Raw genomic sequence first — 27,435 nt, forward strand, 5'->3', positions numbered from 1 at the left:
TATCAATATGCAGAAAAAACATAATTAGAAGACTTTAATATCTTTAGTCAAACACTTGGAAACAACCTAAAAAAAATAAAGACCTACTCCATCTATTTCAACTACAAAGCAAATTGCTCTGTTACTCAAGGAAAATAATTTAATATTCACTATCACTTTAAGAGTATAACTCCAAGGAATGATTATGCTCATAAGTAAATAAGGCTCTTAAGTTTTGAAACAAAACTAGTTTGAAGCAATTAGAGTCCAATGGTTCTCTATGTTTTCTTTTATATCCTTTATTTTAAATTGATATTTTAGAACAGTAAATTATCTTTCACAGCAGTGCCTCCTGGTCTGATAATACAGTACCCCATTTCTGAATGTAAAGTTTTAAAATAAATCAAAATGAACATTAAGGCTTACAAACAGCTACTTTTAAGTCTGCTCTTATTTAATAAGGATCGTTTTTACTCATATTCAAATACATGGAATGTTGGCACAAAACTGAAGCTGCTGTAGAAAGATCACAGGTGTTCTGTGGGTTATCGAAACTTCCACTTCTCTAAAAACATACCCTTACATGGTCTTAATTTTACAAATTTAAGTGTTGAGAAATGTCTAAATAATAAGTAACAATTAAAATAAAATGTTTTATTCGTAAATTATATACAGAATACGTTTTACGTTACAAGGAGATGGGGCAGAAGGTGGAAGAGCCATCGCCTTCCAACCAATGCTTTTCACTTTCTCTACTGGAGATGACCATCTTTTTCTGAATCAAATGTACAAACAGTTTGGATTTCCTAAGTTGGAAAAGGAGAATTTGCAGCTAAACTAGAAGTGTCACTGCATTTTTACTAGTTGGCTTATTTCCACAAAATGCTTTTGAACCCTGCTAACTCAGAATCTTAAGAAATTTCCTGGTATAATTTTATGATGAAAAACAAAAGCAAACTATCAAGAACAAAGAGTTTATGAATTTCATCCTAAAGAAACTGTGAAATGGCTGCATAACTCTGCATAATCTGAAATGTTGCAATTTCTTTATTCCTTCTAAAGTTATTTTGATTAGTCTAACAGTAAAAAGCCATACAACTATCAAAAATGCCCTTAATCTAAATGTCATTGTGGAAAATGCTTCTTTGATAACTATCAAAATGAATGAGACCTACTTACTGTAAAATTATCAAATGGATAAACTTATTAATGGCTTTAGACTGTACCAATAGTAGTACCAATATTCTATAAAATGAATAACTGCTTGGATGTCAAATACATTTCAGTAAATGGATATAAAGAATGCTACAAATAAGATGTGTACATTATGATGATCAGCCAACATAGAAAATCCCAACCTCTTGCCCTTATTCAGTCCCCCAATTAGTCGGATTATGATTTTTCATGTGAAGATTTAGGCATTTCTCCATCATTGTCTTCCTCCTCCTCTTCTTCACAATCCCCATCTGTTTGCTGTTCCAGTTCCTCTTTTGTGATCATTTCAAAATCATTCCCATTTCCACTACTGTGTTGGGATCGGTCATCTTCTCTTCTGTCACTGTCTGTGTCTGAATGCCGTTCTCCACCTGAGCCTTCTGTTCCATGATTTCCTGGTCCTACTTTTCCCTCCTCATCTTCCTTTTTCTCACTGTCTGACTTTTCCTCACTGTCGGACTTCTGCTGCTTTTTGGTTTCAGATTTCTCATCTTTCTTTAAGTCTGCTTTTGGTCCTTTGTATTCATGTGTGTACAGAGGCCTGAAGGAGTCAATGAAGCCCACGTCAGCAGTCAGATTTGGCAAGAACCAAAAGTGGTGCCTTCCTCCAGTTATGAGCCAGATGATGAGAAACAGAATGCAACGAGCTGTGGGAGAAAAATGTCTTTGTTTGCATAATTCAAACACTGACTCAGAGAGCAGGGGATATTTGTTAATAAAAAGCTGGGAAAACATTTAGTTTTATTTGCACAGTTCATGCACCTTAATGAGTTTTTAAAGCCTGACTAGTTTAGCATCTATCACAATATTCTCACAGCAGAACATTCTGCTCTGAACTTGAGTGCACAGCGCTACAATGCCACTCCCAAAAAAATGTCTTTTATCTTTTCATCTGGGTACTATTCCATGGATATACACTTATGATCTATGCAATTTGTGATGTTATACTTTAGCAAACATAGCAGTCAGTTGGAAATTTAAGCATTCATGAGATCATGGTGTAAGAAAAGAAAAAAATGTAAGAAATGAAGTATATCCTAAGAAAAGAGTCTTTATAAAGGAAAAAGCAGGGCTGTGTCATGACTTTTCTAAGCCCTAGGTACTTTTGCCTTTGTAGGGTACTTCCTCTATAAAATTATATTATATATAATGGTACAAATGCAAACATAATACTGCAGTTTACTAATATATACATATATATGTGTATGTCAGTATTGCCAGCCAAGCACTCTACCGTGGAGCTATCTCACAAACTATTTCTGATTTTAAAAGAAATAAAAACATTTCTGAGGGTTGAACAAGTGTAGTAGATCCAAGGCATGCACTTACATGGCCTAAAGGATAGGTCAACCCTGGATAAAGAATCTTAGTACTGGCAAGTTTCCATCTTCTAATCTGTTTGTTTTACTAATTAGGTAAATTATATAATTTTTAAGGACCAACTTATTTAAGGACCAACTCTCTCAATATTAAGAAATAATACAATGCTAATGAAAAAAGGTATATGGTTTATAATGTTACTCTTTTAGAATAATATATTGTGACAAAACTGGGATAATGAAACTTGAATTTTAAAATATGTAGTAACAAAATTATTAAAAACTCCAATATTTCATGTAGTATTCTATTAATTAACCAATTAGTATGGCTCAGTGATTTTTCCTTTTATAAAGGTCATGATTATATGAATGATATAGGCTAATCAATTATGATATTTTTTCCTTCACGATTGTATATCACTGTTTTCATATAAAGCCTTAAAAAAGCTCATCTATGCTTCTTCCATTATTTTGCTTTGAAAAAAAAAATGGTTATAGTTGTGCCTTGATTTTTTTATAGCATAGCATTTAAAAATAAACTACCTTATCTATAAAGTAGTATTTTATTTCCACAAGAATATAAGTATGCTAAAAGAATGCTACATTATTATAATCTTTGGTGGCCTAAACCAAAAAAGCAAATGTTTGAAATTATGACTTAAGAACAAATTCCATGATAGAGAAAATGAGTAACTTTTAAGGAGGCTGCACATTTTTTTCTCCAAATACAATTATGATGCTATGATAGGTTTTATAGGTTTGTAAGACAGATGATTCATAGTATGAAATCTTGTATCAAATTCAAGAAAAAGCAATATAGAAATGGCACAAGTAAAATCTAATTTCTTACCACATATAAACTGGGTATAGCAGAATTCTAACATGCTTTCTGGTTTTTCTCCCTGTGATATTAGATTATCAGGGGCAAAAAGGAAAGGATCATAGAAAAACTGACATGTACATCTATACTAACGGTGACACATGCTGAAAGTCTTATTTTAAATGGTGAATTAACAATGCATATTCAAAGTAACACCAAATATAATTGAAAACAATATATAATACTTCATAGAATATCAAAGTAATATCCATTTTGTAAGTGGGCTACAGAGCAATACTATTTGAAAGGATATTTGGAGGGGTATTTCTAACAGAATCAACATGTTGGGTTTGTTTCCTACTTTAATTTATAGGACTATTTGCTCCATAATGCATATTTAAATCCATAGCAACTTTAAAAATTATTTTTTAAAAAAGTACAGAATAAACCGTAAAATACTTTAAAATAAAGAGCAAAACAATATAGTGATTATAATTGTGGCTAATGATTTAATTAAAAGATAAGCAAGTGGGATGATTATATTTAGCAGAGCTAAATCTTTACTGAAAATTTTAAGGAGCTTCTAAATTTCATTGGTTTGATAGCTAGAAGGCACCAATTTTATTATATCTAAAGTCATATAAAAGTTTATGGCTTTTCTCCTTGATACAGCTTTTATACCAATACTAGTTACCTACTTAATAGGTTTAGATATTATTTCTTGGTCTACAACTGTGTTTGTATTACCTGCAAAAGCAGTAGAGGTTTTCTGAAGGTGATTAAGACAGGAAAGAAAAATGAAAGATGGGTGGAGAAGGCCTCACTCAAGCAGATTACAGAGGGGAAAAAGAGGCATAAATCATGATAAATTAAAGAAAGATACTGGATGAGCTTCTGGGTTCACAGGTGTGCCACCAACGCAGGACACCTTGATAACCAGGGTGAAGGGATGTGCAAAGGGAAATTGCTTAGCTATGAGAGTAATGCTTTATAAAAATGAATACATTTTATATATCATAGAATCTTACATACACCCAATTAAGATAATCTTGGTCCAATAATGTCCTCTAACAACAGATATTAGGAAAATAATGTGGGTGTTATTTTTTATTTTATAAAGAAGTACTTTTAGGACTTGGTAGAAAAGTTGATTTGTCATTTGGGAAAAATAATCAGAAATTCATTTCATAATAGCATATACTCCAGAAAGATCAAGGAATTCAATGTAAACAGTTTTAGGTACTTTCCCAAAGTAAAAACTTAGCACTGCTCAACCTACAAGGGAAAATCTTCAAAGACCAGGATTTTAGGTAAAGTAACATTTGTTGCTTTCCTCCCAATTAAGTAACATGCTCTTGTAGAAAAACACAAGTGTAAATAAGAAAATGAAAATCATAATGATCATCACTATTTACAGGTGGTTGCATTTTCCTTCTAGTCAAACCTTCCCTGGTGTTTTGAGTATTAATATTAAAAAGAAGAAAGCTTCCTAATTAAATGGGCAAAAAATACCTCATTATCTTAATTTACTATTTACTAGTGATGAATATTAATCATTTTTATTCTCTCTTCTAAAGGATGAGAGAATGTTCATATTCTCTGCTGTCTAATATTCAGGTCCTCTTATCAAATGGAAAGAATAGATGGAAATTTTAATCTTTTGTCTCCCCTGTCAGTTTGCTGCTTGCTCTTAATTTTGTCCTTTTTATGTGAAAAGGGTCTTTTAATTTTTATATGATTTAAATTTATTAGCCCTTTTGGTTATCTTTATCTTGCTTTTTAGCTAGGGAAGACACCGATCCATTTATGTTTTCCTATTTGATTTTTAAAACATTTAATTCCTCAATGCATCTAAAATTTATTTTGATACCTGAACAGAAAATATATTTTTCCCAAAGTGGCAAATCAATTGTTTAGAACAAATAAAACCTAATATCTTACCATATATAAATTGGCCATAGCAGAATTCTAACATGCTTTATTGAGTAAAAGCACAAAATTTAAATATTTAATACAACCTGCACTGGCCTTGTTGAAATATCAAAATGTTTTACTGAATAATAAATTACTCCAAAAATACTAAATTCTTGCTCTATTTAATCTTTAAAGCAAACCTTTTTCAGATTAAAATATAATGTTTTATTTCAAAATAAAAGGATAAATTTCAAATGTCTCACCATAGAGAATGATGTATGGGTTAATTAACTTGATTTAATCATTCAAACATCACATTGTACCTCATGGTATAATTACGATCTGTCAATCAAATGTAATATTAATTAAAAAATTAAAAATAAAAAATCCAGTAAATCCTTTCTTTAGATTAGACCTAATCTAATGAAGTTTGAGCTGTTTTGGGACTTGAACCAGAAAGTAGAATAATATAACTTGATTTACCAATGTTAATTTTGCTATTAAGTTTTACTTAAGCTCCAGATTACAGTCCCAACTGCTTAATACCTACCTTACTGAGGTTAGTTTTACTACAGTAATACTTACCAACAGCAAGGAGAAGAATGCTGGCTACAAAACAGCCTGCGCCCACACTGAGGTAATAAACACCTACTCTCATTTCTGCTGGCCAAAGAGGGAAGAGTGTGGCTGCTATTACTGCAATCACTGGAACAAGAAATGATAGTTATGTAGATAACTTTTAGAATAAAAATTTAAATGGCGTGGTTGTAATAATAGAGAACATATTGGGAAAAACTGAGAACATGAAATATGAAACACAAAATTGACACTTTTATAAATGAAAAATGGTTAATTATGAGCAATTTCAATCATTCAACCTAACATTTTATACTATTTTCAAATCAGGTTAGGGGTTTTTTAGTCTAAATTGCAATTAATTAGAAAAAAGCACTGTCTATAAATCTAAAACTGTTCCTTAAATTATTAATTGCTCTCATTTTCAAGCTAGATCTATACTTTTTTTTTTTTTTTTTAATATTAGGGCATCTGTCTACTGAGTAGAGGAGCTAAAAGAGAGATAAAAAAAACAAAAAACAAAAAACAAAAAAAAAAACCAAACCAAAACAAAAGAAACAAAAAAACCCACCCCCAACCCCCAAGAAACCTAAAAACAAACAAACAAAAACCAAAAAATCCCCATCATAGAGATTCTGATTTTGGGGTGGAGCTCTGATATCCAGATTCAAGAAGCTCACCCGGTGATTCTGCTATAGATCAATTTTTTAAAATCAGGCATACTGTATAAGCATTTCTAGTTTTTTTGGCAAGTAAAGTCGAGCCACATAAAAGAAGTCTAAGAAATTAGAAGCCAGATTAGTAGGTCTTTAGAACAGTATTCAAATTCTAGCTCATTTATAAATTAAGTAATCCAGAGCAAGTTACCTAATCCTTTTGAGACAAAGTTACCTTATATTTAAAAAGTGCCTGTTCTAACTTTTTAGATGATGTTGTGAGGATGAAATGAGATACTATCTGTAAATATTTAGCAAAGTGACTTCAACAGTGTTAAGAAGTCAATGGTGATTAGCTATTTGGATTTAAGTTTCAACTTTTATCATAAAAGAGCTGTTTTGAATGAGATCCTATGACAACATGTTCACCAAGGTTATTTTAATTAATATCTATTTTTTTGTATTTGTTGTATCATTCTTTCCCCACCCATTCCTGCCCTGAACTTAAGAGAAATATACTCATGTTTAAAAAAATAAATCACAAAGTATAGTGAAGATTACATCTCCTAATTCTCGTTCTACTCCTCAGAGGTTAACTATTAGGTTTATTTGTATTCCAACAGACTGCTTCTATACACATAGCTAAATCTAGTTACCCAGATTTTTTTTTTCTTAACAAACAAACATACAATACTTATTCTTTGGCAATTCTTTTTAAAATTAGATATATTATAGATATACTTTTTTTTTGTACTGGGGATTGAACCCAGGAGACTTAACCACTGAGCCACACCCCCAGCCCTTCTAAACATTTTTATTTAGAGACGGGATCTCTCTGAGTTGCTTAAGGCCTTGCTAAATTGCTGAGGCTGGCTTTGAACTCTTGATCCTCCTGTCTTAGCCTCCCAAGCTGCTGGGATTACACATATGCATCATCACCCTGGCTATTCTAGGTATCTTTCAATCAGTGCATCCTAATTCTTTAAAAGATTCATGGTAATTATACTGTAATTTATTTTACTTTTTTCCTGTTAAGGAACTTGAATTCTTACAGATAATATCAGTGCAAATATGCTTGTACATGTACATCTGTGCAACCGTGTTTGCATGACAGAATGAATTCCTTTAAATGGAATTATTAAGCCCAAAGATAAGGGTATTTAAAATTTGAAAGATTATATGCTAGATTATGCTCTTAAATATAGTCTGATGGATTTGGATTAAAATAGGTAACATGTAAATGCATATGCTTTGTGCAACTAAATGCACAAAACTGCATAAATTTCTAGAAGTAGAATTGCAGGGTCAGAGTATATGCTTTAAAATTTGAAAGGTATTGCCAACCTGACCTCTCTAAAAATTAAAACAACGGATATACCTATCAATTGTTGCAGAGACTTTCCAACTAAGACCTTCACTGTCAAACTCTGTAATTTCTTTAATCATTGTTGCTTTATATGAGTTTAAATATCATCATGATGATTGGTTATTGTTATGTTTTACCTGTGTGCTACCTTACCATTTTTCTACCAAGTTGTTAATCTCTTAAAAATCTTCATTTTAATGTGGAGCAAATATTTTCCTTAGTTTACCATTTATCTTCTGACTTTAATGTACTCATTTTGTTATATTTAGAAATATTTTCCTTTGTGGTTCTGCATTTGTTTTCTAAATTTTAGATTATACTTCAGTGCTACTTACATCCTGCTACTTACCAAGAATTAATCCCATGACAAATGTTTTAATGTGAACTGGGTCATAGATCCACACATAAACCTAGAAGAACCAAGAAACCTCAGTGCTTACCAGTTCTAAAAGGTACATTAGAAAGTAGGTTTTCTTTTTTGTGATACTAGGGACTGGAGGTCTTGTGCATGGTAGGTGAGTGCTTTACCGCTGAGCCACGTCCCCAGCCCTTTTCAAATTTTTGAGACAGTCTTGCTAAGTTTCCCAGGCTGACCTCAAACTTGTGATCCTCCTGCCTTAACCTCCCAAGTAATTAGATTACAGGTGTGAACTACTGCATCCAGAATTAAAGTTTAATTCTACATTTTAGGTCCTCTAAAGCAGTCACCAACCTCTTAACATATGAGGATTACTTTCTAAGATAAATTCCAAAACCTTTCCCTCAGTAATAATGGTTCTTTTGGCATCCATTCAGTTAGAAAATGATCACAAGAGGAAAATTAAATTCTGCTATGTTTTATATATACTTCCATGCATTCGATAATTTGTTTATATGTACAAATCATTATTTATTCAACCTAACGATCAACAATTATCAACCCTTTGGTCCCTGTGTAATAATGGATCAGTTTGGGCTAAGAACACAGTTAAGATTTCAGTCAGGCTGTTTTAAGATCCAACAGCTCTAAACTACATTCTTTTCTTTCCTACAGATAACAGACAAAGAACTACAATTAAACATCATGCTTGGGGAACATAAAGGTTCAGTGACTCCCTGCAGTAATTTCACTGTCTACTCCTTCAAGGAGGGTTTGTAGACCACATGTAGGGAACCACTGTTTCAAAGCTTGATTATTTTTGGCAGGCAATTTTTTACAAGAGAACATCATTCAGATTGAAGGTATGCTCAAACATCATTCGTAACTCTCAGTTTTATTTCTTCATTTCTATAAATAACACTACTCTTTCATTTTCTAGTTCTATTTGACCAGAACACTTTATTATCCTTCCAACTTGGTTCTTCTATTTCTGGCACCTGGGGTTCCACTACAACCCCTATTTTGCTCTTCACATTCTCCTTGGAAGTAAGTCCATAGACATTACTTCTGCTAGTTACCATTCTAAATAAACACATTAAGAAAAAAGACATTTCCTAACTTTAAAAATTTTGGAGTGCATGGTGCTTTCTAATAATAAAATCTAGCCTTTTCAGGATGGCAAGCACCCATGCTTTTGCTCAGCCTGCTTCCTTCCCTAACAGACATAAATTCTTCCTGGTACACTTGGCAATCTGCCAGTCAACCTTCAAGGCTCAGCTCAAGTGTCCAGGATCTTTAAACCCTACTTGTCCTTTCTGATTAGTTTCTGAGAATAACTGTTCATAATTGTTAAACATAAATGCTTACCATTCAATAAAGTAACAAGTTTAAATGCCTTTGTGTTTGACTGTTAAGTGCTTCTGTGCAGAGAATTTCATTGTATTTACCATGCTACTCCCAGCATCTATAAAAATGACTGGCATGTAGCTGATGCTCAATGCTTAACTGATGGTACTTGAGCTCTCACCTTAGGAAAGACTAGTGTACTTCTATTACAAAGGTTCCTAACCAAACTTTGTCTTTTTTTTTTTTTTTTTGGTATTGGGTATTAAACCCAGGTTCTGTCACATAGAATGCATTAACCAAGGTTCTTTTTTTTTTTTGCGGTGCCAGGGATTGAACCCAGAGCCTTGTGCTTGCAAGGCAAGCACTCTACCAACTGAGCTATCTCCCCAGCCCTTAACCAAGGTTCTTAACCATTAAAATTACCTGAAAACATTTGTATAGATGCATATCCCTGCCCCCACCTTTAGAGATTCTCATGCAAATATGTCTGCAACAAGCCTAGATACAGCACGTATTTTTAAAAAAGCTTTTCCAGAATTTCAAACACACAGCCCTAGGAGCCAGTATTTTATATATCCTACTTAATGTTTAAGTATAGTAAGAAAGAATATACCCTGGAATTCACAAAAGCTCAATTGTATATACCTAATGTTTTTGTACTGATTAAGTAACTACATTAACTACTCTTCCCAGATGGTTACCACCACACAAATTTCCAATTATGAAAGATACAATAAAAACTATCTCCTTAAGCAAACATCAAGTAATGTTGAAAACTTTAGGTCCCTCAAGTGATGTGTAGAAGGGACAGAAATCAGTTATGTCCCCCATTAACTACTCTGTTCTTTTTTTCTTTGATAATAATGGAAACTCTGCATTTTAACTGGGCAAAGGACCATTCAGTATAAAAAGTGCATTACTAAGACTTTATTTTGGGGAAGCATGACCATGTGACTAGATTCTGGTCAGTGGAATCCAAGCAGAATGAAATTGCCAGCTTCCTGGACAGTGTCCTTAAGAGGCCTTCTTAAATAGGAGCATGGTTCTCACTCTTTTCCTCTTTTGGATATAGATATCAGGTTGGCAATCATTTTGGACCATGAGGCAATCTTAGCTAGAAGCATCCTACAAAGGTGAAAACAAAGGAGGAACTTGGGTCAACCACAAAGCTGCCCTATCTGTATTGCTTACCTCTAGATTACACTGATGAGAAAGAAATATGCATCTATTTTGTATTAAGCCATTATTATTTCAGGTTTCCTCTTATTCACACAAATTTAATTTTTTTTAAAAATAAATCTAAATTCAGAGAACCTGATTCTAAAAAACGAACAGCTTTCATATACTTAGGTGCATGATTAGATTTATCTAAATTATTTCTTTTCTTAGTGAAAGCATCAAACATATTACTAAAAATTCCCATGAAAAACTGGATATCTAAGCAAAGGCTATATAATCTCACCTCATTTCCATCCAGAAAAACTTGATCATCATGTGGCTCAAGTTTGAATTTTTTCTTTGTTTCCTTCTTTTTGGGAGTTCCTGGAGTTTCCTCCTATGAAAACATAAAGTAAATAGCAGAAATAACACTTATAAGCAAGGACATGCAAGCAATTTGACATTTGTATAGACAAAAATTTTTTCACTATTTTTTTAACACAAAAATTCTTAACTATGGTATTTGTAAATAATCCCAATGATTATCTCAAATGGCTGCTGATATTTAAATATGCTTATATTCCAGTGGATCAAATATGCATTTTTACTTAATTTTAGTTGAATTTACTTTTTTGGATTCTTCCTTTTCACCATCTTTTTTTTTCTCTTTTTCTTTTTTTGTCTTTTCTTCCTTTATATTTTCTTTCTTATTCTTTTTGTCTTCTTCTTTTCCACTTTCAGCTTTTCCTTTATCTTTTTCTTTTTTTATGTCTTTATCATACTTCATTTTCATTACTTTTAGAGCCCGATGGAAAAACTGCTTCTTTAAAAGCCTTAGGGAATAAAAAGGTATAACATTATATTCCCCAACAATTATATAGACATAGACTAAAAAGCAAAAAGGATCAAGACCTGAATAAAATGAGCAAAGGAAGAAATAAACTGGCAACCAATAAGAGAAACTGCAACTAGTAAGCCCACGGAAAAATAATGTAGTCCACCAATAGTCAAAAAACCTAACAGGTCAATTAGATTATATGAAAGTTGTCAAAACTCAGTGATATTCAATATACTTTTCACTTTTAACTATTTAATGTAGGTATAAAAGAGATTATAGGTTTGGAATTACTGATAAAAAGTTTATCTCTAGGTTCATTAAGAGTAATTAAGACTAGCTTCATTTAAAGTTAAGTCTCAAATGCCAGAAATAATAAAGAGGAAAATATTGTAAAAAATGTTAAAAGATTAAAAGTGTGTCCATGCTGAATGTGGTGGCACACACCTGTAATCCCAGCAACTTGAAAGGCTGAGGCAGAAGGATTGAAAAGTTCAGGGCCAGCCTCTGCAACTTAGGGAGACCCTCTCTCAAAATAAAAAATAAAAAGGGCTGGGAATAATAAAGTTCAGTGGTAGAGTAACCCATCCCCCTACCCCCAGTTCAGTCTTTAGTGCTGCAAAAGAAAAAAGTGTGTCCATGATTTGATTGATCCTATTCATATCTCTTCACCATCTTTCTAGATGTCATTTTTTCTTCCATGCATTCATTATTCAGGTTGGCATTATTATGAGATATTTTCAATTAAGTAATGAATTATTAAATATAGTAAAATAAGATTTATGGACTCTGATGACTCTCACAAGATCAGTCTGAAAAATAAATTTGGCAAAATATTCTATATTCCTACTTTTGTTACATTCTCTCTCTATACACTGTTCTTCCTTCTTTTTAGCAATTATTTTTTACACCCTCACCTCAGGACCTTTACACTGGCTGATCTCTCCACCTGGAATGTTGCCCCCAAAATAAACATGTCTTTTCTTTCACTACCTTTCTTCAAGTTTTCCCTTAACGCAATCTACCCTGTATAAACCAAAAGCCCACCCCATCCTCTCTTGTTTCCTGTTATCCTATGCATAGCACATGTCTTCTTACTATATAATCTGTTACATCTGTTTGCTCCTTCACTAGACTGTAAACTCTTCATGAGTGAGATCTTTATTTTATTCATTTATATGATAAGTTTAGAAGCTCAGCTGATCCCAACTTAAGTCAACCTTGCTGATTGGGAGTTCCTTTTTAACCTTAAAATCCTACCCAAGAAACTGGGTTGCCCTTATTTTTGTCACTTATGAGCAACTTTTTCAAATCTTATGTTCTAGTTTCTTATCTTTTTCTTCATTTCAGCCTTGGTAACATACAACTACCACAACACAATCTAGAAGCAAGGTCTCACTAGTACCATCTGTACCTGCTAATAATGACCATCCATGTTTCTACCTATACCTCACTGGTGCCTGGGCCAGAATATCATGTCACTTGTGAAATAGATTCTTCCTGTCCATATGACCAACAAATGAGAGTCATTTGTTGTGCCCTTTGGAACACATATTTCATCTGCCTGGCTGGGCTTCCATTTGTAGCCCATTAGGTCCGATCCATAATCATTTCCATAAAGTTAACTTTTAGGTTTCCTCATCTGGCCTATTCTGTTCAGAAGTAGATTAGCTACTTATGAACAGTTAAGTTGGATTTAATAGTAGTGGGGTACTTGAATATAAAGGGAAATTTTATATTTTTTACTTCAGAATGTCTTGACAAATTTATAATGAACATATATTCCAATTTTGTGCATTTATGTGATTTCCTGATTTTCTGTAATATTACCATTTAACCTGAAAATGAAAATAAATCATATTCACCTAATGTTAACTGAAAAAAACAGCATTTTATATTACATAGTATATAGATGCCCATAAAATAAATATCCACATATTTATTGAGAGTACACGTGTGACACTTTAAGTGTGTATTCTCAAATGGTAATGTGGTTAATTACAAAACACTCTCAACAATTTAGAGTTTCTTCTATATCATTTTATTTATCTCCAGTTTCTGAAATTTATGTCAGTGGAAATAACTCTTAATAAAGAAATAAATAATTTAAGAAATGAACCACTGAACTTTAGTTAAGTGGGGAAAAAAACAAAACAAAACTTTTCCCTGATGAGTAGATACAGAAGGGCATAGGACAAGTAGGACTGTCTACTTCTATCGCTTGTCACTCTTCCTGCAAGGCTGCCCCCACCCATAAAAGAAAAGTAGATTATTAACTTCAATCAGACCATTGCTGAAAATAATTTTACATTGAGTTAGGTTCAAATATCACCTTTACCACTTTACTAGTTGGATGATATTAGGTAAGTTTCTTGATTTCACTTGGTTTCTAAAATGAGATATATCAATCTCATAGGGATTTTTAGGATTGAGAAGCTTGTAAACTATTAAACATAGTGCCTGGTATTCATAGAGTCAATAAATGTTATCATTATTGTTATGGCAAAATCTTCAACTTCATTTACTAATTATGAATACATATACATTTGATTTCAAAGATCATTACATTATAGCACTAATCCATTCTATAGTAAGTACAATCACTGACTTCATTGATGGGTCTTTAGAGAATGTCTATTTCAATTCATTCTATGCATAAAAATGTGAGATTGATATTACTTAACCTTTGTAATAAAATCAAAGCCTCTACTTATTTGGCTTTACACATATGATATAGGATGAATCACGAGTACAAAGAAATATCTGTCTGATATTTTCACAGAACAACAACTCATACTTCCCTATCTCAATATGTCCTGTCCCTTTTCCTGGCAATAAATATCTCTTTTCTCTTATTTATTGGTAACTGCCTATTTATGTTTCAGATTTAAAAAAAATTTTTTTTTAGTTGTTGATGGGCCTTTATTTTTTATTCATTTCTTTATATGTGGTGCTGAGAATTGAACCCAGTGCCCTACACATGCGAGGCAAGCACTTGACCACTGAGCCACAACCCCAGCCCACTGATTCAGATTTTGACTAAAACTTTTTCCCAGGCTGGGGTTGTGGCTCAGTGGTAGAGCACTTGCCTAGCATGTGTGAGGCACTGGGTTCAATCATCAGCACCACATAAAAATAAATAATAAAGGTATAAAAATTTAAAAAATGAAACAAAAAACAAACCTCCATTGCTTTGTGAAGTCATTCTTGACAGTTTCATCGGCTATTGTTATCAGTTATAAATCTTACCTAACAGATTAGAATATGTGTTCTGAGATAGGGAGCAAGTCACAGAAATTATATTTGATAAATATATGGTTGAGTAAATAAATGCTTTAAAAGCTACTTGTAAAAAGTTTTAAAATTACTTCTGCATTTTTTCTCACTTCTTAAATTTCTTTTTTTCAGATTCAAACAAATATTTATTTAATGCCTGGCATGTGTTAGGTGCTTTCACCTACGTAGTAGCAATGGTGAATTTTAATTAAGTGCCCCATTGTGTTAAATGCTATGGAGAAAACGATTCTACAATTGTTTTCAGATTTCAATGCAAGAGATTAAAACACTAACACATATCCAAGAATTCTAAAATAATTAAGGACCAAATTGAATGATACTAATTTGATAAAAGTCAGCAGAACTTTAGAAACAAAGGTTAACATGATCTGGAGGATCTGGGGAATACTACATGGTAGTAGGACTTGAGAGAGGTATTTGTAATTTTGATAGGCAGGTTGGATAGAGGAAAGAGAACCATTGAAGCGAAGTGGCAGGTTAGGATCACAAGACCAGAAGAGAGGTGTGTGTGACTTAACTTGCACAAGAGTGAGGAGGACATTATTAGACTATGGATCAGTGATGCAAAATCTCATCCAGACTAGTTTGAAGAGTTCATATGTGAAGTAGGCCACAAAACGTATAGATCATACGAGAAAAGATCATTTTCTTCCTATCCTACACTTTCCTGTCTTGTGTCTTTCTTCAAACTCATCATGTCCACTTGGTTGCTTTAGAAAATGTCCACAGTAAGGACAAGAGTCTTACTGTGGGCTTTCTCTGGTTGAGCAGGAACACATGAGGATTGGCCATCCAATCCTCAATAGGACTCAAAAGAAATGGCTGAGAAGACATAGATAGAGTTAGGCTTTATTTTAGTGAGAGAAAAGGAGAGACACAACCTGACATGAATGGGAATAACATATAAAATGAAAAGGAAGAATACTTCTAAGAGGACATTCTCTGAACCTAGGTCTTTGGAGTTTTTAAAGGCTTTTAAAATGGTCCCATGTCTCCTAAAAGCCCAAAAGATATGGGCTAATACTGGCTGCTCTCCTCAGAGATTTGGTCTCAGAGATTAAATATCCTAAAAAATTAGTATTGGCAGGTGACTCAATTTTAATCTTTGTTCCATTATTAGAACTATCATTTTGTTGGAGGAGCTAGTCATCATAGTGCAGTGGTTAAGAGCATTGACTATGAAGCCAGAATACCGTACTTAGAACCTTACATTTTACCAGCTGTGTGACTTGGGCAAGGTTCTTAACTTCTTCATGCCTCAGTTGCTGCATTTATAATAACTCTTAATTTTTATACCACATGTAAAAAATAAATCTGTTTTTAAGTGGGCAGGATGTTTGTATTTTGGAGCTAATTCTAATCAGACAAACTGCTGTAAAGAACAAGTAAATATCAACTGTACTACTGTTAGTGCATCCCCACCCCAACAATGAACCTTACTGTTTTTGAAATGCCTGTTAGTGATCTCTGGTCTTTGACAACTAAGAATTTTAAGAAATACTTGATCCCAGTGGCTCAGGAGGCTAAGGCAGGAGGCTTGCAAGTTCAAAGCCAGCCTCAGCAACTTAGCGAGGCACTAAGCAACTCTGTGAGACCATGTCTCTAAATAAAATACAAAAAGGCTGGGGATGTGGCTCAGTAGTAAAGTGCCCCTAGGTTCAATCCGTGGTGCTAAAAAATAAAAATAAAAAAATATAATAATTTAGTATAACAACTGAAGAAACAAGGCTGTGAAATAGTGGGTTTTAAGAGGATTCTCCAGTGGCTGATAATTTAAGTGTTAGTAGTCAGTACCATATCTCAGCATGTAAGCATCACAGATTTTATGCCAACTCTTTTTTTGTAAAACAATAGGATGTAATTATGTATAGCACTTTTAAAAAACCGTGCTGGTGTTACTTAGAAATAATTTATTACTAAATAAAAATCATTTATTTATTAATCTTTGGTGCAAGATTAGGACAGACAAAATACTTGTGAATACATATTAATTCAGTGTGAAGACTGCAGTGAAATGCTATGTGTACCTCCCTATAAACACACAAATAATCTAAAGTCTCTAATTCTCAGATTATATACATCAGTATCATGACAACAAAATTCATTCAACACCTATTAATAAATATGCTTAACAAGTATTGATAAGTAAACCCATGGGGTTTCTACAAAGAAAAAAATACATATTGTGAAAAATATGTCTGTTACCAAATTATACAGCATCTTGAAATTCTCAAAGATAGGCAAGGTAGATGTTGCAGCTACCTTGATTTTCAAAGAACTACATTAGCAATCACTAAAAATAGGGAACAGTTTCTAGCTTATGGTACAGGGCAGAGACACTAAAAAACTAAGGATAACAAGGCTTATAGGAATCCCTGTAAAAGTTTTAGAAAAATATTCCCAACCATTTGCTCTAAAAAAGAAAGGGCTTGTTCACTATAGACTTTGGCATATTATATATTGCTGACCCTTCAGTTTAGCAGACCTGGCAATACACAGTAATAACAGAACATAAATAAAAATGAGATGGTTAAAAATATAATAGTTTAACACCAAATACATTCCCAGATACTGATGAAATCCAGATTATATGTGAAGGCTGTATTTGAGCTCTTTTGCAAAATAACTACCTTTAATGATAAAAATAGTTAAAAAGAGTTTTAAGACTGGTGAAAACTTAAAACTATTTCGTTATACTACCTGTTGCAGTAATCAACCACAGACTCCCTTGTTGTAAATAAAGCTTCCTCTCCTTTCTTGGCCCTTGCCCACTTTGAATCCAAAAGGCAGTCCACGGCTTTTGAAGCTAAAGAAGAAATTTATTACTTTAAATTTAGTACACATGGGAACTTATGTTTATGTAAACAATATTTCATAAGGTAAATTTCAACATTCTGACAACAGAAAACCAAACCTAGTGCAATGTAAAATTAAGTATAATATGATCATTAGTAAGAATTCCTTAAAACCTCCATTTATGAAATATAATGATAAGCATCTTTTAAAGTAATGCTGGAAAATAAATGACTCTCAGAAATACTAATTAAAGTGAGGTAGTTTCATGGGGAAACATTTATGACAAAATTTGCAAAATACTTGTATGCAACTAGCACTTATCAAATATAGGATGAACAAATTCAAAAACCTTCCTCTTTCTCCACATAGTAATAAAAATTCTCATCAAATTTTAACCCACTGAGGAATAACTCTGAAAACAATCAACTACTAAATGTTAGATTTAAGGAGACCAGTATGTCTATTTTTAAAAAAACTCTGAATGAATATCAAAATCACTAATACTAAAGAGAAGATGAGGAATTTCTGTGAATATGAAAAACCAAAGCTCCAAGTTAGTTCCAAATAGATGTACTATCAGAATAAAAGTTAGTACTTCAGAAACTGAAAGTAAATCCTATTTTTAAAATGTCCAACAAATGTAATTAAAAAGAACTTTAACTTTTTATTATAGATAGTTTTAATTATAGAAGAAAAGAACGGGATAATCAATGGTCATACCAATCACTGAACTTCAATAAACACATTGGAAAGTACTTCTAAAACTTTTACAAAATCCAAATTAGGTAACTTCATACGATATGTACACTAATATGGTTTTATTGATATAATCCTACCAATAAAATAATCAACCCGGTGACCCATCATATTGGTGGATTTTGTTGGACAGTTGAATCGAAGATACTTGGCTACAGCCTTCTCTTCTTTAGATGGTTCACCAACTTCCTGCAACGTAAGAATATTAATTTAGTGTAATCAATTACTTGAAAAATTCATGCACTGAAGAATAATTTACAGAACTCATCTGCAAATCTTTTCAAGTGAAATACAAGCCTTGCTTTGGGCCTTCTCTGGAGCCTGCTAATGCACAAAAAAGAGAAAAATGGATATTTTAAAAAACTATATATTTTTCAAATACACAGGGGCCAGACATGTCTGCTTCTTGGCCTCAAGTATATGGCATTTAAGTTGTTTTTCCAGTATGGTAACTATTTTGTACTAGTTCACCTTTTTAATAGTCACAAAGCAGTAATTTAAAAGATAAGATGTTGCCAATAGTGAATGCCCAAATGTCAAAGCTGAAACAGGAACCATAAATAAGTGTAAAATAGCTCCAATCAAAGGTATATACCCTGAATAATGTGTATAGCAGACTGGGACAGTTCTCAAAGTAACCAAAGATAGCTACCTCAATGAGGTAGCTTTATGAAATCCTGAGATGCTGACAACTGGTACTCATTCCCTTCCTTTTCCCCTCTAGTTGCAGATACCAGGTATTGTCTGGGACTCCTTTCCTACCTTGCCTTCTTCTCTTCCCCAATAAAGGTAAGGCAAAAATTAGAACCGTAGAAAACAGATATTACTGTCATTTGAACATCTGATTAATGGAAGCACACTCACAAAGTAGTTTTGAGAAGGCTGCTTTAACTCTTCCCTGTTTTCTTCTGTATCTGTCTCAGAATTTTCTACTATATGCTCTGTGAGTTATTTGTGGCAATAAAAATTAAAATCTTGAACTACTCAACTGGAATAGACTATTGTAAAAATAAAATATTTGTGGAAAAACTTTATTAAAAATATGTACCCAAACTCCCCCAGAATCCTAAAGAATTGCAAATCCAATATTTTAACACTGGAAGTGCACTAACATCTACAAGGACCATGATTTGAGTCTTAGCTATAAAATACATTTCCTGATGTAATAAAAGGTGAAAATTCCATATTAGAAGTTTTGAAACCATGCTATAATGTTATCATATATTATATGTTGATATCGTATGTTAAATGACAATATTTAATTGTATAATATACATGTGTAATAAACACGAGCTTCATATATTAGTAAATAATATATATTCATACAGCTGAAAAAGTTACACAATAGTTGAAAATCATGATATATAAATGGCTTACAGAAACCAATTCTATTTTATAATCACACCTATACTTGTTTCCCCCTCATTTGATACATTTGGTGTCAATTTTAAGATGTATCTCATTGATACTTGTTAATGGGATAGATAATTTGATTAAAAGTTATGGGAGTAGAAACCATTCAAATACATACTTCCTGAGTGCTTATCCTATACCCTTTAGATGTTACTGTTAATACCAAACATTTGTAAGGCACGGCACCTTCACTTTGGCACATAATTATCAAAAGAAGCAATTGCTATTTTCCAAAAGGAGAAGAAAAATATTTTATATGTTTACAGAGTAAAAGTAAGATTATCAATGTGGATAAAACAGAAAGGATTTCTTGGAAGAAGGCACTGGATTTTGAAAGATGAACAAGTTTTGTGTAAACTGAACGAAAATATGAATACTGTGGCCAAGAATAAGCACAAAATTTGGCTCTAGGAGAGACTAGTTATAAGTCCTGGGAGATTAATATGTGTAAGTAAAAGCTGAGAAATTTTGACTTTATTCTGTAAGTAGCAGAAAGAACACTAGCAGTTTTTGAATAGAAGAGAATTAGAAAAATGATTTAAATATTACATTGGTGGTTGTGTGGGATGAACTGGAAAAAAATAACAACATCTCATAAAGCAGGGAAACTAGTTAGAAGACTACTACAATATTTAAGTAAATGTGATGTGATGCCAGACCAAGAAGAGGAAGAAAATGTAGATATCTGAAATGTCACAAATATAGAATAAATAGGATTCAATTATAAAGAATGAATGAAAGGTATGTTGATCAACAGAAAGTATAATTTTCAATAACAGAAAGGAAATTTGGGAGGAAGGTAATTCTGGAGAACAATGTCACTTTTAGACATGGTATGTCAACATTTATACTAACTCAATTAAAACATTTCCTGATACAGATAAACATACTAATTTTCTGACAGCTAATCAAAGCAGTACATGTAAAATCAGGTTAAATATCAGGATACATAAAAAGCTGAAAAGTTGATGCAATAGGGAATCTGATGTTATTATGTGTCCACAAAATTTTTAAATCTCATTTTAACAATTAACTTCAAGTGAGTCAATTTTCCACAACTGTATACCCTTCTTGGTAAAGATACTACTAAGCAACAATGAACAGAAGAGATTCAGAAAACACAGGATTTGGATAATCTCTCCTAACTAGACACAGAATTACTTGTCCACTGACACTTTCTTAAAGTATCAGTAACTTATAATTGTTATCCACATTGTAGATTGCCTTCATAAAAACAATACAATTTGTGTTATCTGCTGGGGCTTTGGAGCCAGAAAGAAAGATTGCTGTAGTACAGTGAGAACATGACTATGAGAAGTTGGGGATCCTGTATGATGTATTCACTCTGTTTCCCAGCTGCAGCCTAATAAGGGTATAGGATAGTCTAACCTGCTTCTTGTTTATACATTGGACTATAGTATCTTCCCTCTGTTCCCTTTTGATGTGAACAAAATATTTTCTTAATGTTTCAAGGCTTATAAAAAGAAAAAACAGCCTTTTGGGAAATTAGCACCCAACTAATGAAAAGAAAACCAGCCAATCAACTCTGAAGCAAATGGAGAGCACTTTTTAGTCAACAAATTAAAATGTGTTAGAATGAGGACAGTAAGTGCCAAGTTTAGGCTAGACTGCTTTTCTTTGTACCCAAATACCAGTATGTTGATTGCTGTAAATCACAATCCAAAACTGTTTAAATTCAGTTTGGTTAGCACATTCTTATAAGATTGTTTAACAAATACTATTTTTACTTTAGAACACATCAACAAATACTACAATGAAATAGATTACCATTTCCATTATTTTAGCCAATACTTAACATTTTTGAGGAAAAAAAAAAAAAGTTAAATCCAGAGTAGGTAAACCTTGGGTTTTATCTTACAGAATTTCTGATACAGAGGAATTTAAAAATTATTGCCAATAGGAATAACTTCCTTGATCTGTTAATAACGATTGAGCAAAAAAGAAAAAGGCTTAAGTTCACAAACTGTAAATTTGTGCACAGACACAAGAAAGGCTGTATAAAATATTTGTGAAAACACCAACAACAGGTTAACAAAATAAAATCTGAAACCTGGAGGGGACCTAAGATAAATCATTTGCTCAAAGTTACACAGCTCTGTATCTTGACTGTAGTAGTGTCCTTCTGTAAAACTTCCAATTCTCTTCTATTGCATTCTCTCTGTAACAACAGGTTTGTTAACTGCAAAGCCCTCTATTAAACCTTCATGGGGAGATTCCAGACCTAGGACTGGCTTCCTGGGTTCCTTCTTTTCTTCAGAAGGTCCTGAGAAGTCAGACCTGTAGTCTGGCTATAGAGTCCCAAAGTTTATTTTTTCTTTTCTTTCCTGAAATTAAGCACATAAGCCTATGATATGTCAGGGGTTTAGTGCCAGGAAGACAGCTAAGTCCAACAAAAATAACTGATGGAGGTTATAAAGTTCTAAGAACAAGTGAGCCATTTAAATGTCCCAAAACTCAACTGGATATCATACACATACACAGAATACTGGATGAGATGATTCTCTTTAGCAGGGACAAGTCATAGTAAGTATTTTATACAATTTAGTATAAAGAATTCAGGATTAAAGTATTTCTGAATAACTTACTTTTATCAATGGTGAGGTAGAAAGAACATTCAATTGGGAATCAGAAGATCTGTCTAAAACTAGTTTTACTATCTTGATGAGCAATCCTGGGTTACGTCACATAACCTCACTGGACCTCAGTATATCTGTAAAAATGAGGGCAGTGGGTAATTTCAGTACATTCTAGGCCCATCATCTGTTTTCATACCAGAATGATTTGTGAAAAAGTTTCAAAATAAATCCTATTAGACCCATTTTTAATTCTTAAATTTCATGACACAAGGATTCTTAATCAATACTTCTGGTAAGCAGAACTGTTAAATCTATATGAAGTTACTGTAGTTCCTTAAAAATGTACATAATTGCATTTCTTAAATAACTTAAAACTCTATTCAAACTTTTCATTAATTTGGATTGAATTCACTCTTATTTGAGAACATCCATCATTAAAATCTGTTCATAATGTCAATGAACATGTAGCTCACTTCAGGTTTTCAGTGACAAATACTTTTGAGTCCTAGAAGAAAACGTGACAATAGTCTTCTTGCTTCCAACTTTGATGGGACACAAGAATCTGAAATTATGATGCATTAGAAAAAGCAAATGAATTAGCATTAGTTACTAATTTTTTTTTAACCCTGAGCTTATCTGTTTGTATCAAACATCCTCCCCCAAATTACATATTATAATTCAAGATTACTGAATCTATTTAAAATAAAATCTTTTCACATTATGAATAATCATGAAATATCAAATAACAGGAAACAGGTGTAATTGTAGAATACTCTGCCTTAAAAAGTCCTACAATATAATCGTTTAACAAACTCTGAACTTTTGTCATTACATTTGATCTTTTTTATCTCAAGTGATACCAATAACAGAGTTTCTGATTCCCTGGTAGGGGGGAAAAAAAGATTGACTAGGATAGTGTATTGTTACAAATTTGTTAGAATGCATAAAAGTACCACTCCAAGATCTCCCACAAACATTCTCCACAGTCATGTAAAAAACTAGGATGAGAAAATAATGTACTTTTACTTTACAGTATGCCAAACTAATTTTTAACAATCAGGTCCTCAAATAAAAATCAGAAAGTAAGTAGACATACTTTCTATAACTCACAATTTAATGGTTTAACACTGAATAGACAGCTGTCAATCTTCAGCACATCAAAAAGTGCGTAACAAAACCCAAAATAACAATCCAACCTAAGTTCTTTATGCTGGGGGAGAAGGACAAGGAAGAGGTTATGTGACAAGCACTTTTAAAACAATTTTTTAAAGGTAAATATCCCTTACATATGCAGAAACGTGAGGTAAGTAACCTGCTCAAAATTACTCTAAAAATTGGTGGAGTTGCAGTACAAAGAGGCACACTGGCTAAAGTTTTAGTTCTGTGCCACTACCTCTATAGTACTATACAGTTTATTCATCTTTCTGTTTAATATAAGGTTACAATTGAAATATCAGCAACTATTATATAGCCTTCCTGACAATAATAAAGAGCAGTTTAAACTATAAAACAGTGTAAATCAATGGGCACAAAATTTGTGTTGTCAAGTATAAGGAGTACAGTAAGTACAAATCTGACAACTTCCAAAACAAATTCTAATAAAATGTTATCTATAGAAAACCAGTAGCACTAAATTTCAAAAGATTAGGAATAGTACAGTTAGAAACTTCTATTAATCTGAAGCCCTTGTCTTCAGGCTTGTCTGAACTTGGAATTTGCCTCTTTTAATTCCCTTTGGTACCCTGTTCACAGTCACTTTATTTTCTGCCAAACTGCAAATTTACTAGATTATTTTTTTCTGAGTACTTAAAAGACCACTTAAAAAATTTTAACTTTAACTTGCTCAAAATACCTGTGAGAGGGCCAATAAACTGATACAAAATGCAGACAGGACACAAATAGAAAAGCGAGGAATCAAAAACTCATGATTGGAGATTAGTATAACTGACAACTTTACAACATGCTATCAATTTATGATGCCTTTGGCATCTCAGAATATGAACTGCTGAGGAGACTAATAAACATCTGAGCTGAGAGTCTAAGATGCTCAACATATTTAATCCTCTTGACAAAGAACAACAGGGGGAAAATTGCAGGGAAGAAATGTACAAATGATATGCATGTGGAATGAGGGAGGGATGTTATGTAGGTTATGGGGATGACAAACCGGCATGTGAAACGTTTCTGGGTGCCACCAGCTCGTTGCAGCACCAGCGGGGTTGTGTTTGTTTACACCGTGTCGCCTGGAAGAAAGCCAGCAAGCTTCAAGTGGACTATGGGGTTAAAATATTGAGGAAAAACGTAAACGCAACAGAACATCTGGATTAGGAGATCACAGCCTGCGCCCCTGGCGCATTTGACCAAGTCCAGGTCCGTTCCCCTCCTACCGTCTATGCGCACAAAGAACCGGTTGCTGTAGGTCAGCCCTCCGCCTCCTTCTACCCCAATTACCGTGGCCTTAATTTCGGGATAGCTAAGGCGAGAGAATGGGTGAAGGGAACGGAGGAGGGGCCCCGGGGCGGGGAGGGTCACCGTCTGCGCTCCGGGGGAGACTGACCTGCCAGCGCAGGCCTGGGCCGGCGCCGCCACAGGAACCCCCCGCCCTCAGCCGCGCTTCCGCAGCCGGATTCCCAGCGCGGCGCCTCCTTCCTTCCCCAGCTGCTCCACCGCCACCTCAGTCTCCGCGGTAGCCAACACCGCCCCACCTCAGGCCCCTCACAACTACACAGCCTGAAGCGGGCTGCCTTGCGGCGGAACCCCACCCCGCCTTCCCCTCGCGCGCCGTTTCAGGAGACCTTCCCCGCTTCCTTCACTTCCGAGAGCGCTGAAGCCCCCTACCCCGGGGCTGGGCTTTGCTACCTGGATCCGCTTCTTGTGTCGCCTGCGTTCCGCCATGTTGGCCGCTCCGCCCGGTTCCTTCTGACGTGGAGCGAGGAGGGGGCGGTGGAAATCTCGCGAGAACGTGTCCCGGGGCCCGTTATGTAACCCGCCGGCCGCAGCCGAGAGAAGGGGGTGGTCGGCCGCCCCAAGGCCTTTGGCGGCAGCGGCTTTTTTCCCCTTCGCTCCCGCTGTTGCGGGAACTGAAGAATTCTTCAGGACCCAGAGGAAGTCGAGGAGTGAATCGGAGACTAGGAGGGCTGGGAAGAGAGTTCCGTTCTCGAACCTGACTGAGCATCTGAACTACCTGGGAAGCTACTAAAATGCAGATTCCCGGGCCCCGCCCCCTCAGAGTCCGACTCAGTATATTTGGGGTGGGGCCTTTCACACAAGTGGATGGACGAGACCTACCGAGTCCTAGAAACCTTTACCAGTGGCAATTCCTGTAATGTCGGCAAGCTTTATCTCACCTCTTCCAAATTTCATGAAATTGCATTTAAAAGATGAGAAAACCGAGATAACTGAGGGGTGGAGACACACACTGACCATCCAATGCCCAGAGCCGAGACCTGTCAATGGTCTTTTCCCGCGGCGTACGCGGTACTGCAGCTCGTTTAAACAGATCAGGCTCTCCATGTCATTTTCCAAGAGGTTTCTTAAACTCACTTTTAAAGAATCCTGAAGTCGCGGAGAACCCAGGGAAGTTATAAGTAAGAAGAATAGGAGAAAGAGTCCAGGATGTTGGGATGAAGAAGACTGCATGCTACGACTTGCGGTCTGGTGATTTAGGTGAATTAGGACTATTGGTATTTTAGAGCCACCTCGACCAAAAAGAGGAGTTTACATTGCAAGAGTTTAGATACAAAGTCCCATGACTTTATGGAGATTTTAAAACCATTTTTAATTGCAGAAAATTGGGGAAATAAAAGTAAGATGAAGAAAATAAGTTTAATTGTACCACTCAGATGTCTCTTAAGTTGTTTTAATTTTCTTCTAGTATTTATTCCTACTTTGTGTGTGTGCATGTTTGTGTGTATTATGTTGTATATTTTCCCATTCCCCAAACAAATCTCTTGCAGTAATGGCAGCCTGCTTTTTTCCTGTTAATCTGATGTTATAAGCATTTATTGTTTCAAAATTCTTTGTTTCCCATCACATATATAACCTACTATCAATTAATGTGTAATTAAGGCAACTTGCAGCATCTTAATGCCTAATCTTTTTACAGAAGATTTTTTGGACTATGTTATTCTGCTCTTAAGGAAACCATTTAGTTTCTTTCTATAATGTATAATTTGGGTGTGTGTGATTAGGAGGGAAGTGAGGAAGTAGTAATGATTCTTACCAATTAATCTGAAAAATAATTTAGAATACAAAATGCCTTTTTCCCCTCCAAACCTTCCCACCCAAAATGATGAATCATTCCCCATGGGGGAGGTGTGAAGCAAAAGCTATTTTCCTGGCAGGAACCTCCTCAGCTATGTCCATTTCTTCTTACGAAGCATCCTCCATTGTCATTTAGTTTTAGAATATCCCTTAAACCAGATCTCTCCTAAGCAGATGTTGGGCAGAAGGGCAACCACACAGGGCCCTTAGCCCCAAGGTCTTGCTACTTTTTCCATCTCCCTATCACTTTGCTCTGCAGATCAGGTACATTGGGCTCTGTGTTCCAACACTGCTTTGGAACTGTGCTTGAGCACCCTTAATCTGAAAGTTCAAAATGCTCCAAAATCTAAAACTTTTTGAGTGCAGACATGGCCCCACAGTGAAAAATTCTACAACTGACCTCATGTGATGGGTTGCAATCAAGATGTAGTTACACTAAAAATGTGTACCTTCAGGCTGCGTATAAGGTGTTTATGACACCACATATCTCTATGTGTATGCATATATTCCAGAATCCAAAAAAAATCCCATGTGAAACACTTCTGATACTAGGTATTTTGGATAACGGATAATTGACCTATAGCAGCTTTTTCCTTCTGATTTCTTTTTGACTTTTCTCCTTCAACCCAGTTCTCAGATGTTTCTAGCCACCATGTTTCTGTATTCGACTTCTTCCCTTCTTTTCTCTTTGTACATTCTGATGAATCTTATTCATGCTTACAATTTAATTCCAAAATTTTGCATACATGTTTATTTCCAACTTTCTTCCA

The 27,435-nt window shown here is 34.3% G+C and overlaps 1 protein-coding gene across 2 annotated transcripts; it reads right to left on the reverse strand.

Annotated features, from left to right (window-relative positions):
- On the reverse strand, nucleotides 1–26,014 carry SEC62 (SEC62 homolog, preprotein translocation factor). Of its 2 annotated transcripts, none has more exons than XM_079156030.1 (8): nucleotides 25,262–26,014; nucleotides 18,473–18,581; nucleotides 17,541–17,646; nucleotides 11,337–11,541; nucleotides 11,013–11,105; nucleotides 8,195–8,255; nucleotides 5,833–5,952; nucleotides 1–1,841 (listed from the first exon to the last, which is right to left on the reverse strand). In XM_079156030.1, exons 1-8 carry the CDS (start codon nucleotides 25,295–25,297, stop codon nucleotides 1,372–1,374), a joined length of 1,200 nt encoding a protein of 399 aa, XP_079012156.1. In that variant the 5' UTR covers nucleotides 25,298–26,014; the 3' UTR covers nucleotides 1–1,371. The 2 variants fall into 2 exon arrangements, with proteins under 2 accessions (XP_079012156.1, XP_079012157.1); XM_079156031.1 differs by lacking the exon at nucleotides 25,262–26,014 and adding an exon at nucleotides 22,412–22,532.
- Nucleotides 26,015–27,435: the final 1,421 nt, after the last annotated feature.

The sequence above is a fragment of the Sciurus vulgaris genome (assembly GCF_902686455.1).
Source record: "Sciurus vulgaris genome assembly, chromosome: 10".
In the NCBI taxonomy this organism is placed as follows: domain Eukaryota; kingdom Metazoa; phylum Chordata; class Mammalia; order Rodentia; family Sciuridae; genus Sciurus; species Sciurus vulgaris.